This window comes from Brachycentrus maculatus, unplaced genomic scaffold (assembly GCF_059751285.1).
Source record: "Brachycentrus maculatus isolate JH-2025_06_01 unplaced genomic scaffold, ASM5975128v1 h1tg000269l, whole genome shotgun sequence".
NCBI classification, from domain to species: domain Eukaryota; kingdom Metazoa; phylum Arthropoda; class Insecta; order Trichoptera; family Brachycentridae; genus Brachycentrus; species Brachycentrus maculatus.
The window spans coordinates 1,651,609-1,665,811 of record NW_028281020.1 but is presented as its reverse complement, the minus strand read 5'-3'; the positions used below and the strand labels follow the sequence as shown (position 1 = coordinate 1,665,811).

At 35.6% G+C, this 14,203-nt stretch overlaps 2 protein-coding genes across 8 annotated transcripts in view; one reads left to right on the top strand and one right to left on the bottom strand.

Annotated features, from left to right (window-relative positions):
- asun (integrator complex subunit 13 asun) overlaps positions 1-2,514 on the top strand; it is a 14,155-nt gene extending 11,641 nt beyond the window's left edge. For both annotated transcript variants that reach the window (XM_088266524.1, XM_088266523.1), the window contains exons 13-14: positions 505-664; positions 1,944-2,514. In XM_088266524.1, coding sequence (XP_088122650.1) covers positions 505-664; positions 1,944-2,106 — 323 coding nt within the window. In that variant the 3' untranslated portion in view covers positions 2,107-2,514. The remainder of the gene's footprint in view (positions 1-504; positions 665-1,943) is intronic.
- Amun (protein amun) lies at positions 2,484-14,203 on the bottom strand. 6 transcript variants are annotated; one of them, XM_088266530.1, is made up of 6 exons: positions 14,002-14,203; positions 7,221-7,317; positions 6,501-6,812; positions 5,578-5,779; positions 4,904-4,997; positions 2,484-3,943 (listed from the first exon to the last, which is right to left on the bottom strand). In XM_088266530.1, the coding sequence occupies exons 2-6, from the start codon at positions 7,236-7,238 to the stop codon at positions 3,850-3,852; spliced, it is 720 nt and encodes a 239-aa protein (XP_088122656.1). In that variant the 5' UTR covers positions 7,239-7,317; positions 14,002-14,203; the 3' UTR covers positions 2,484-3,849. The 6 variants fall into 6 exon arrangements, with proteins under 6 accessions (XP_088122656.1, XP_088122654.1, XP_088122651.1 ...); XM_088266528.1 differs by having other exon boundaries at positions 5,578-5,788; positions 14,002-14,121; XM_088266525.1 differs by lacking the exon at positions 14,002-14,203 and adding an exon at positions 13,260-13,471 and having other exon boundaries at positions 5,578-5,788.

The following is a 14,203-nucleotide window of genomic DNA, read 5'->3' as shown; positions in this document are numbered from 1 at the left end:
CAAGAGTCTTTGTAACCAGAGAGCATGGCTGTGTCAGGATAGACACGTAGGATGATAGCATGGTCAGGGGCGTGCCTTCCATATATGTACACAGAAAAGCAGTACCTATCTTAACTTACCCGCGTAACATAAAAACGCAACCAGTACCCTACCTTGCTAAGTAGTACCAGCTTACCTTACTGCCTACCCTAGCAAGTAGTACCTAGCTTACCTTACTACCTACCCTAATTGATTCTCTGTCCACGCCACTGAGTATTTTGAAAGCTGTCCTACCGAATTCCCAGATCTGATACAAAAGCATCTAGGCTTCCTGACAGACCTACTCTTGCAAAGCAATTGTTTTTTTTTTTTTAACTAGTTACGAAATTTATTGAAATAAAATAAAATTGTGTCCCGATTTTACTGTGAATTTACATTTAAAAGCTTTCAATATCCCTGTCACTGCCAATCAAATACCCACTGAGTATAGTATGTAGTAGATGCTATAAGAATAAGTAATTCCAGGGGCCAGTGGTGGCAGTGGCAGTGAGTCAGGGGTGCGCGCATCGGTGATTCGAGCCACCACAGACAGCCCCATGTCCCCGCCCGCGTCGGGAGGCTCTTCCGCTGCCCCACCCCTCGCACAGCCCATCGTGTCGCACACATCTATCTACAACACTCCGAGGTAAATCAATCCCCTTTACAAATATTTTTGCATAATTTTTTAATTAACCCTTTCGATGCCGGAAGGTATTAATATGGCCGTATGGGTATGGTGATTTTTTCAACAAAAATGTGAAAGCTTTTAGAAAGATGACTGTAACTTATAATATTTTAGTATTTCTTGATCTTCCTAATAAATGTCTATATATTCTAATTTAAAAAATTGCAATTGGATTTCATATTGGCTTGCGACAGTATCAAATCCAAAAATCTAATGCTTATACGTGACAATATGACTAGCCAAAGTGAATTGACAGAGAACATTTTATATTCAATCATATTCTACACTAGCTGTACCCGGCCACGCATTGCTGTGACTGTATGGTTGAATAGTAAAATAGAAAATACAAAGCACGCAATCTGTTGTCAACTTTTGCTATATGTAATAGAGTACCCATACTATGTAATATGACTTAGAAATAAAGTATTTACTTCATTGAAATCATGAATTAAAATTCAAACTGAACAAAAAGAAAGTCATTGGCAGGATAGAAATTTTACCAGAAATTTAAGAATACTTTTCAATTGTGAGCATTTTTTACTTAGTTTTTTTTTCAGTAGCGTAGGCGCGTGTTTTTTTTTTATGTCGCTAGTACCAAACAAATATGCTCCGCTCACATATGGTATGTGAGTGAAAGCAGCAGCTGTATCTGGTGTGAAATGAACACTTAGTGGGTCATGGGTTGTATGTGAAAATTTATTTATTTTGTGTTACATATTTGGCTGTTATTGGAAACAGCAGAGTTTGAAACTTCACATCTATTCCCACTAAGAGCCTGCTGAGCCAGGCTAAGTGATGGTTGGATATTGCCATTTCGCTCACTCCTTTCAAGAACGTCATAAATCAAAAATCGTCAATTTTCAGTTGTGCATATTTTTGGAATGCCCAGAAAATGTGCTTTATCCTAGCAAAAGCGGCATATTTTTAACTGAATATTTACCCGCTACAAGGCAAAAAGTGTTGTTTTTGCATTCTGAAGAAAAGGTATTGTTTAATTATTTTTTTTAAATATACTAAATATTTTTCAAATGGAGAAAAAACCTTCAGGTTTTGCCTAAAAAGATCTGTTGCACAGTAAAAAGTTCAGTAAGTAGCTTGATATTTATTTTTAATACATTGTGTTCTCCTGAAAAATCAAGTTTTTTGATTTATGACGTTCTTGAAAGGAGTGAATGATTTGTCACCAATACCCTCGTCGACAAAATACACAGTTAATACTGGTTGTTTAAATTTTGTTTAGATCCGTCTTGGACTTGTTTATGGGTGGAGACACATCACGCGCCCCAATGCGCCGGATGGAGTTTTCGGGACGCCTGTCGCATCCTTCCGGAGTGGCCCCCCTGTACCCGCAGCTGCACCAGCGCAAGGGGGACGACCAGCCCCTCATGCAGACTGAAGCCTAACCTACTGGCATACTTCCATACAAAGAAAAATATCGACAGTGTTAAAAGCAAAGAGGCCGCAATTGTTAATTCGGAAATATCACATAGTAGCGATTTGTAAATCTTCAGTGCCTCGTCAAAAGTTTTAAAGCGAAGAACACTTTTGAAAAACCAATTTTATCAAGATATTCCGGAAATGACCAAAAGTGAAGTGAGGTTCAAGTGAAGTCTTCAGTCAAATTATTATGTATTTGGTCAGTAGCAATTGTCATACGTCATGGAATGTTTTTACTTATTCAGAGGGCACTACATGGAATAATGCAGCATCACCCGGAACACCTTACGCCGCTGAGTGACACTGGAGTTGGGAACATTGTGTGCATTATTTTGTATTATACTTTTTGTAAATAAAAGACAGGTGTAAAAGTATTAGGTTTATATTTCCAATAAGACTAAATGGTTGGGTAAGATGCTCCGACTCCACTCTGTTCAGAAATAGTAAGGCCATATTTGTATAATCCTACCTTAAGTAAGACGGCTAGTAGTAACGTAGTAAATGAGTGGTTTAACATTTGTGACAAATATTCATTTCATGTTTACAGTTTTTTATTCAATATATTTCAAGTTCACAGCAAAAAGGACTCTCTTGGTGGTAAAATATAAAAAAATAGCATTCACTCAATATTTAAATCTAACTGGATCAGTCGGTACTCATCTATCAAGAGGCATTCACACCGCTCTCCGTAGAAATAATTGTATTCTTTATGTTACGTTACAAACTACATTAAAAGGCAATAATTTGTGTTTAGCGTCCACTCTGTAGCAACTGTATTGGAATGTGTATCCACCGCCGGGAACAACTTCTGTAAATCCGTATATATATGTATTTATATATATAAAAGAAGAAAACTGTAATAATACATCAATCATTACAATCTTCACGCCGCCTTCCGCATCCCGTACACGTTTCATATACATATATTCTTTTATTGTAACCGATAATATTATTTGATTAAAACTTAACTTATTCCTAACCTACGAACTTACAAAATCGTTACATCCGCTTAATTCTAGGCTTTAATTCATTAATAATTAACATTACATAATGGAATTGAAAAATAAATTACCTAGGTACAATGTTTGTTCCTAAACGCTACTCCACGTACGCGTTTCCCGGCTCACAAACTCTCAGTACACGCAATACACGCACAACTAAGTACAATACTAACCACCCTCCCAGACGCGGTGCACTTGGTGTTCTTCATTTCCTAACCAAAACGGGCAATCTACAATAATTGTGTCCAAAACGTATACATCACAATTACTATTTAATTATAATTTACACATTCATGAAAAAACTTTCATTTTTAGTCATAATAAAATAAAGATATAATATATTGATTTCGATAACTTTTGCTTCGGGACGAGAAAACATTAAATTAATCTGATTTACAATAGTATTATCACAAGTTTTACAATCAACTTCAACAACTGAATTATGAATAGTGCCAAAACATTTTGATTGTCAATCGTGTAAGGAAATTGACTAATCGCCGGGATAAAGCGACTAAGGTCGATATTCTCCAAACAAAAGAGGGGAATATCTAAATTTGGCGACAATTAAAAAGTTTTGGCAGAATAGTGATAAAAATATATAAACAATTGAACGGAAGAGTGAGGTCACGGGGTGTGGGGCAGCTGGTGGTGGGGTGTCCGGTAGTCTGGGGGGCGGCGCTAGTGGGTGTGGGCGGGGGGGGCGGGGGGTCACTGGGGGCGCGCCCGCTTGCAGGGCGGCGCCTCCTCCTCCGCACCCAGAGAGTTCTCCTCTGAGCAGCTGCCGTCCAAGACATCTGACGTTCTGGAACCAGTATGATTCATCACATTACTAGTTGAAACTAAATATTTTGATAGCTTTTAAATGTTCTTCTTTATTTACCACAAATTTAGCAATAAAATAGTGTTAACATGTTTGCTGAAACTTTATAGAATACATAAAAAAAATTCCATTTTAATCTCGAAGGTGGAAAAAAATATGAAGAATCGTACAGCAACTCACTAATGACCAACTTTGACAAACAGATCTCTTTTTTAACTCATACTCTGCGATGCTGGGTCCCATCTGACCCGAAAGTACATAAAACTATTGATTACGTAATAGGTAATTTGTTTACATTGTTTTTCTTCCACTTTTTACTAAGACTGTTTCCACTTTTGGAAAGAGTCCTAGATCGCTTTTTTGTGAGGTCCTCCAGGTCCTTCATTGCATCAGCCTTAATCTCGGGAATCATTTTAAATCTTCTTTTCAAAGGTCTTTTGAGTTTAAGGAACAAGAAGTCGGAAAGAGCGAGATCAGGTGAGTGGGGTGGGTGGTGAAGAACAGTGGTTGAGTGGAATCTAATGGGCTGAAGCTGATAAAACAACATCGCTTTTTGGCGACGAGTCTTTGACCAAACACTCGATCACTGTTCTTCCTTACCCACACTACTCACCTGACTTCACCTCTTCTAAATTATTCTCGTTCCCAAACTCAAAATACCTTTGAAAGGAAGAAGATTTGAGCTGATTCCCGAGATTTAGATAAATGCAACGAAGAAGTTGAATGAAATCACAAAAGAAGCGTTCCAGGACTGTTTCCAAAAGTGAAAATACCATCAGGACAAGTGTGTGCGTCGAGAAGGTGACCACTTTCAAGGGGACCCAGACATGTACCTGAATAAAGTACATTTTGTTTCATGACGTCAGTGTACGTATTAATTGAACGGTCCTCGTGTATTGATATAAATGTAAAGGACTAGAATATAAAGAGCCAGTGCGTTACCTTTTGGTGGGCGGGAGAGGGCTGGCTGCCTTGTCGAGGGAGTCTTCCGTGCAGGAAGTTGTGGCCTCGTCTAGGGATTCTGCCGCTAATTTGCCTGCACAATTCAACAATCAACCTTAATTATAATTAACATTTCTACACATACGATTGTATTTTATGATATTGAGATAGAATTTTTCCTATGAATTAGTTGCTGACAATGATTTTATTGACCTTCCCCTCCCGGTGATATGTATTTACTACAACTCGACTTTTAAAATGGGAATATCAATACAAAATATAACAGATACGGGCTCAGAATTTTTGTATTCCTCCGTAATATAATCATGTATTCCATGAAAATATTATAATATAAATTCATTTGCAGCGACGGAAATAAATAATTTGTGAAAAAATCAGAGATTAAATCATTAGTGCACGAACGTTTCTGTGTGCGTATTTTTTTCCCCCTTTTTTAGATACTTACCAGAGCTAACATTACAAAATTATTACATTTCAACTATAGTCAATAAAAACAACATTTAGGAATATTCAAATTTTTCCCGTTTTTAAACCACATTTTCATATGGTGTACAAAATACATATCACCAGTGCACGCGGAAGTTTTAGCACCGTAAGGGAAAGGTTAAATTGAAAATACTCTATTGAAATAAGGTTGTAAGGAAGTAGCATACCGTTGGTGATATGCGGAGGGTCGAGGTTGCTTTCGTCGCTGGTCTCGATGGGCGGCGGCGGGCCCCCGTTGGTGGAGCCCTCCCTCTCCTCCTCCGCCTCGCCCAGCAGCCCGGGCTGCAGCTCCGACATGACGCAGTGCGCCCACACCGCCATCTCCACCAGGTGCGGACTCCACTTGGGGATGGTGCCACCGTTTTGTTCCTGCACCAACAGTGGAGCGTTTGTAATAACACAACGGCTCAGAGCCACATGGATCCCGGGAAAGCCAAATTACTCGAGGCAATAAACTGCGAGCTTCCTAATTCCCTAGTAACCCTCCATATGCGTGATGACCGACCGTCGCGCATCAGATTGATGCTTGTTTACAACTGTAAGGCCCGGCCGGAGCCTTTTTCGTAAATATACCAGCGCGTGTCTTGTTGCCATGAGAATTTTTTTTGGATTTGTTAATTTGCAATGTTATTTTTTTTTAATAAAATTGTAATCTATTTCTCTAATCTAAAATATTTCAAATTTACGAGCTTTTACAAAGCTCAAACAAAGTCTAAAATCATCTCTAGGCATACAATTCTGCAATCCAAATCTAAACATTGCAAATTGTAAAAACATTAAAGGGTAAATCAGTATTCAAATACAATTTTTTTTGTTAGAAATAAAAATATGATGAAATACATTTGGAAAAGGAACCTCAAAATTGTTGATTTGTGACTTAGCAATAGCAAGAGGGGTCAAAACATATGTAATATTTAAGATTATTTTTATTTTTCCTTATTTATGATGGGGGTTATGGAAACAGTATGCTAAAACCGAAAAGCATTGACAAGGCATATAACAAAAAAAAATCTGTCGATTTAAGATGCGTTTGACTTTACAACCGTATTAAAACTGAACAAAAAGAACGGTGTTCAATATAGAGACTTACTTTATTGAGTCTATCACACGTGTTGCGTATGTGCGTGACGAATTTCATGTACTCCTTGGCCGTGTAGTCGCTACCCTCCATCTCGGGGATGGCCTTGAGGCACTCGTCGGCCATGAAGGGCGCGTTGTCGGGGTCGGCCGCAGCCAGCAGAGCCGAGGCCGTGGTGGTGCCTACGCCCTTCAGGTTGGAGAGCGCCGTGATGGCCTGCTCGATGTTGGGCATCTTGCGGAACGCCTTCTTGGTCTCGGTCATAACGGCGCGTGGCGTGTTTACCTTCACCAGATATGATAGCTGCGGATAAAACTTGCCCCGCTGAAAACAAAATGATTCAGTATGAATTAAAACCGCTGAACCATGCAACTTTTCCACCCATTTTACTAGCCAAGGTTGAAGTTTTTTTATTTTAACTGGAGACATCTCTCGAAATAATTGTGACATTTTAATATAAACCACCGAGTGCTGTGAACCACCATATTACTACCTACCTGGCAGTCTAAAGGTTAATGATCCAACAACACTCTCAAATGCAAAGGGTTAACTTTATAGCCAATTATTTAATGCTAGGTGATTAATCTTTCACTTCTGGTACCAGCCAAGGGAAACACATTACAAAACCCGGACCTTACCCACAGTAGTCAAAGGTGGACAAATTCAGTATCTAACTTTTAGTAAAATAAAACACAAAGATGATCCCTCAAATAATTATCGTAAATTACTAACCGTTTGTTTCCATTTCATTAGTTGTACCAATTCTTCGTGAACTAAGTGTGCCTCTTTGCCTAGTGACTTTATTTTCTTTGGTAACTCATTTTGATACCTGAAACAAACACAAAAAAAAACTTTTTATTTTTTCACAGTTGCATTTTACAATACACTGGACTCTAAATATATACATAGCTTTAATTTTGCCCAAAATGAGAAATAGAAACTACTCATCGGGAATATTATATGTATATATAGACTTATGAATGTAATATGTTTTTTTTTTTTTTTTAATTAATAAATATCTTGACATAATCCAGAGCCTGTGTAATATTCCTTCCTAACAAAAAAATTATATATTCACATTGTGTGGATCAAATAACAAAGTCTCTTTATTTCTCAAAATAATACATCAATATAATCCACAAAGTTAATGCTTTGAATATTAAAAATATATATATAATTGATAGCCGTGTCAATAGAGTGTTTTTTGGATTCTCTAGAAGGAGCGAGATTAGGTATGTAGGGTGGGTGGGGAAGAACAGCGATCAAGTGTTTGGCCAAAAACTCGGAAGTTCTGAAAGCTGAATGGGTTGGAGCGTTGTTGTTTCATCAGCTTCAGCCCATTCAGGTTTCAGAACTCGTGAGTTTTTGGCCAAACACTCCATCACTGTTCTTCCTCACTCACCCTTGTCACCTAATTTTGCTCCTTCTGACTTCTTGTTCCCCAAACTCAAAAGACCTTTGAAAGGAAGGAGATTTGAGACAATTCCCGAGATTAAGGCAAATATAACGAAAGAGCTGAAGGACATCACAAGAGAAGCATTCCAGGAAATTTCCAAAAGTGGAAACACCGTTGGAATAAGTTTGTGCGTCAGGTAGGTGAACTAGACATGTAACTTTTAAATAAAGTTTTGTTTTATGATGTCAGTCTACGTATTAATTGAACAAGCCAAGTATAATGAATTTGTAAAATTTTCTATTGAAATTTGGGGGGGGGGATTTGCACATCAGATTTATAATTAATCAGTTTTTTTGTATGAAATGTTAGTAGTTGCAGCTGTTTTTTTTTTAAGTGATCGTTGTGAGCAACCCATTGTGTTATGTAAGGACAGTCTTCTTGGAGTTATGCGACAGTCGTTCGTCTAGTTATATGGAATTGTGATTAGATACTGTCACTTGTAATGTATACAATTAATAGCGATTTTTAAATTATTTTTCAACTAAGAAGTGGACTTTTACTTCCATAAAAAACAACTTTTTTATTTGAGATTTTGAAATGTCCATATAACAGCTATCCCATAAATAAAATTATCTATGAGCGTTATAGTTTTTGGATTATTAGTGAGATTAATAAAAAAATGTGGATGTATAACTGAATTACAGAATTATGAATGTTGGTAGGAAAGTAAAAATAAAAATAATGGAGAATGGGGAGCCAAAAATGTCACTGAGCATTATAAGGCACGCTTATCAACTGATGCTATATATGTATTACAGATAAATTGAAGATTTTTTTTCAAAAAGAAATTGAAATAAATTTAGTTTAAGTAAATTTAGTCATCTTTACACTAAAGTAGCTTTGATATTTTGTAAGGTTTAACAAGGGAATGAATTTTTATGAATTAAGAAAAGTAATAATTTCAAAGACAAGAAAATATAATTATTTTATCCCAGGTTGAGAAAAATTAATTTGATATATATATATATATTTTTTAGTAAAAATAACCAGAAAACCGTTTTTAAAAAAATGTAAAAGATAAATCGATTGATGAAATAGTTATTGTAATTAACATGCGAGTGGACAAAATCATATAATTTTCTCGAAAATCAACAGGTCTTGGGTAATGTAAACTTGGGTAACATAAACTTGGGTAATGTTTATGTAGATGGCTTACAGAATCTTATTTTTATTTATTTATTTTTAAATGAACAAATATGGTTATAAAAGTTTTTTGAATTCATTTTCTACACATTTCTACTTTTACAATCTTAAAATTAATAATGCAGTTCTCTCCAATATAGAGACTTAGCTCTTGTACTTGGAGAGGGACTTACATTTATTATTTATTGTTTATGTTTATTGGCAACATATATTTTTTTAAATATGATTAACGTGTACATAATTCATTTGATTAATTTTTTAGCATTCTATTTTCTTAAATTATTTTATATCTGCAATGTACTCAAATAATGTGTTATTTACTAAAATAATTATTTGACTGGTTAATTTCTAATGTATGTTTGCAAATACATGAGTAAAGTTAACTATTCATACTGTTGTTTCATTCAGTCTGGACATTGCACTAGTAGTGGAGTGAGTGTGCAGCTGGGAGAGTGAGGAGAGCAGAGTGTGAGGTGAGGTGAGATGCAATGATAAGGGTGACAGCTGTTATCTCTGAAGGAGGACATCAACAGGTGGCGCCCCTCTCCCTCCCCCTCCCCCTCCCCCTCCCCCTCCCACACTGAGTTACACAGCAGTTCTACACTATTCCCCCAACTGCAGAGTAAAGTGACTGCCAATGCCAATAATGTCTTATTTTGCAGATTATTTCATCATTTAAAGAAGTCTTTTTAATATAGTAATAATAAGGGGGGATGGAAGTAAAACTAGAAATTTCTACCAATATTCAAAATTACATCTACATTCTAAAATAACAACTTTTTATCAACATTGTTGACGCATCTTAAAGAAAAAATAAAAAAATTCTATGAAAATAAAAGATTACAGGATTCTATCCTCTTTGCCAACGGTGAAATGGATAATTAGGGTTTAAAATATAGGTTGTTGAAAAATAAAAAAATTAAGTGATTTTATACAAAACACGATGATTAAGGTCCCCATTGTTTTTTTTTTTTTAATATGCAATACAGTGTGTATGTGCCAACCAGTCATCGCCTTTTTAGTGTACAGTCAACTTCAAATCTGCTGATCAAATATTCACATAGAACACTCCAGTGGGTCGTGTTGTACATTACTGCCGAGAAGTGCAGCAGTCAATATTCCAATAATGATATTAACACCACCTTTGGAACTTGTCCATTGCTGTTCCAATTTTATTTATTATATAGTATAATAAATAAACATTGGCCGCCTCCGTAGTGTAATGGTCAGCACGCTCGCCTACCGTTCTGGAGGTTCCGGGTTCGATTCCCAAGGGGGGTAAAATAAATATTAGTGATTTTTTCACTGTAATATTTATTCAAAATTACCATGGACTGGTACCTGAAGCGGAAGGCTGATCACCTTTCCTTCATGTATAAACGATCAAGATAACACTGCGTTTATATGACAGTGCCCTATGCACCATTTGGGTGCGGATAAGGGTTTTTTTATATAGTATAATTATTTTTAAGCATAATTGTAAGCTGGAGGCAGGTTATATAAATATATTCGTGTAAGGCTGTCGAGGAGTGAATTTTTGGGTATTATCACAAATGTCAATTCTGCTCAATTAGAACACATAAACATTAGGAAATTGCATCTGATAAACAGAAGTGAACCTAATATTTAAACAATTAATATTTATTTATAGATTTGGCGTTTTTGTAGAACTCCATTTTGATTTATGTATTAAATGTTAAATCAAACACTGATTTTTGAGTCTACTAAGTTGTATTTTACATTCATTTGAAAATGCCATAACTAGACGAAACAATTGTCACAAAATTGATTTTTTAGTGTTTTTTTTAAAAACTGAAATACAACCTAGTAGACTCAAAAAATCAGTGTTTGATTTAATAAATTAATATTTGTCTTCAAATATTTATATTTTATAGAATTCTAAATTAAAATATGATTTGTAATAAGAAAAAAACTAACTTAACATCACACCGCTAAAAGTTAAAAATAAAATTATGGCAGAATGGGTTAGAATCTTGAATCTCTGACTCGGAGTCAACCTAATAAAAGGAAGTAAAATATTATTGCCTTGGTTTTTGATTCTTTAGATCTGTCCCGATATACCGTATGCCCAATTAAACGGAATCAACGGTGTTCACATTCATGATTATCAATGATGATAGAAGACAATGCAATTCGGAATATTTAAAAATCGAAATCATCGCATATACTTGACTCCAAAACACAAAACATAATTTAAAAACAATACCACTAGAATGTAAAAAATATGCAGCCACAATAACAGATTGATATAAACAATATTGACTGTGGAACAGTTTATCAATGTTGACTAAAAGATAACAATACAGTAAAGCCTCGATAAAAAAAAATAAAAATAAAACTAATTTAGGCATAGGGATTGAAGCCTTATCATAATTCTTCAAAGGCTGTATTTTTTTTTTCAAATTAGTGCAAGAATTGTTTGAATAAAGTACAAAAACTATGTATTGTTTATAGTTGTATATTCTATTTATACGTTTTACAAAAAAATGTATGGATAAAAGAACTCAATTCTCTAAAGGTTTCATGAGGTTCTGTTTTAATATATTTATAATAAAATAATAAAAAATAGGGATAAAAATTATGGCGTTACAAAAAGATTTTTGATTGTATAAAAAAGTATATTAAATAAAAATCCCAATGTTTAAGGCATGTATCGCCATTATATTATAAACTTTAATTTAAATAAAGCTTCGAGTATTTTTCACTAATAAATTGTGTGAACTTTATCAAGGAAAAACAGCTGTGAAAACACAAAAATGATCGCACAACATTTTTGATTATTACAAAAATATTGTCATTTAACAATATAATATGGGCTATTTAAATATTTATCACCTCCTAATAAGGGGCTGAATAATTCAATAGGTAAATTGATAACAATCCTAAATAAATTTGGCTAAAATTATTTAATAATAAAAAATAACTAACCACCACGCCGCTTTCCGCAGGGGTGGGCAGAGAGAATGGAATGCCACATCAATATGTCTATGCAAATAATCTTCGCCTCTTCCACATCCACGCATCTCCTCACACATGCCCGCCGATTATTCCGAAATCTGGCCACTTTCAAGTTATTGAAATATTCATGTCAAATTTTCCTCAAATTATTTAAAAAGGCTAAATTCTATTAAATTCGTAAAACAATAAAATTAAAATTATTTTTATTGTGAAAACAAATATAATACTCGTATAAAATTTTCACTCTTCCGAGAACAAAGACGTAACATAAATTATTTCATTTCGATGGGTGTAAATACAATATATATATTTGGAAAGAAAATATTTTTTGAACAGTGTCTCTTTATGATTCGAAATTATTGTCGTTATTACAAAAAATACCTTTTCCTGTATATTTCCGTATTGCAGTTGGATCACAAAACTAATGAACAATTAGGTAGATAATTTTAAATCGTACTAGATATAATTCATTTATTATTTTATAAATTTACCCGCTTTCTGACAATGATTTTTTTCGAAGGTAAATAGCAAGGGAGCGGTGTACTGTGTACGTGCCCGTCACGGCGCGCCAATACACGCACAAGTCGGGGGCCTGCCGCCCTCGAAGGCCCCAGAAAAGAGCCTTTTCATCTCCAGATCCTCCTGTAACCCTTGCCGATCGAAACACTGCCTACCCGAAAAAAAATACTTAGATAAAACGACAAAAACCGATAGTAAAACGGGTCGCTTTGTTGGACGGGCACCATTTTGAACGGATGTAGGCTAGGTTACACGCGACATACCGTTAACATTTAATGTAAAAAGTAAACCACTAATCACAAATTCCGCTCGAAACTAATTTTATTAAACTGTGTAGTAAATGTTAGGGGTAGTTTAAATACAAAACACAAAAGTATCGCGTTGATATAATAAAAGCGGCTAGCCATGACGCGCACGAAAGATTCCACCATTTTACGGCGACCGGACGGAGTGAAAATTGATCTTATTTTTGATATTAGAATAGCCGATTTGTCAACTTGACATCGATCCCACGTGACGCGGTGATTTTAATGAGCGGTTCGCGGTCTAGAAGAGATGCAGTCCGCGAGGGAGGCTATCAATTCGGTATTCAGTCTGCACAGATACACACATAATGCAAGTTCATTGACACGACACGGCCGCGTTTTCTCCGCGAATAATACGATTCTACTCACCAGTTATCCAATTTGATGAGTTCCTCGGGTTTCTTAGCCTTGTTTTCAGCTTTTAACTTGAGGGCTTTAGGATATAACTTTAATACATGATCGAATTGCTTCGAATCTCCTTCGAGGAAAAAAGCCGCTGTGTTAGTCGAGGAAGCCATTGTGACCACTGCGGTAGTTGTATTTTACACCGAACTGTGCGCGGCGGCAGCACCTGGTGAAGTGAGCAAACATTCCCCCCACCATCACCCCTCGGTTTGGGCCGCACAACTTTAACCTGCGTCAGTACTTTACCGTTACAAACAATAATAATAACTAAAAATATAATGTTCCAAATAATAACGTAAAATATCAAACAATGTTATTTCAAAAATTTCTTCGTTATAACTGAAACATTTATGTTTACATAATTATTTGTAGATTTTTTTTAAGTCACCAAAATAACCATGAAACTAATCTACAATTTCTCAAAAAATGTTTACTTAGCAATAATAGTTATTCGATCCTTTTCAATTATTTTCACAATAATTTATTTTGGTATACGGCAAAGAAAACTAAGCAGTAAAACTAATCGCATTTTTTACACGTTCTTTAATAATTACTTATATAATTTAAATAAAACAATGAATCAATTCAGTAGAAGGATAACAATAAAAGATACTTCAGAACTTGCTTACGCGACACACGTCACGTTTCGTGTGGAAAATAATTTTATAATACTAACATCAAAAAAAATTCGAAATGAAAATATTACGTAGAATTTGACGCTGTTGCAAAGTTGATACGTGAGTCGTAACCCGCAGGCAGCTACCCTCGGGACGGAGGGCCGGCGGACCGCGGCCCGCACGACAGCCCCTGACAGCGGAACTGCACCCTCCGAGGCAGCCTCCGGAGGAAAACAATGTCGGACAAGTGTCACTCCGACAAATGAGACAACACACGTGCACGCGTTTTCC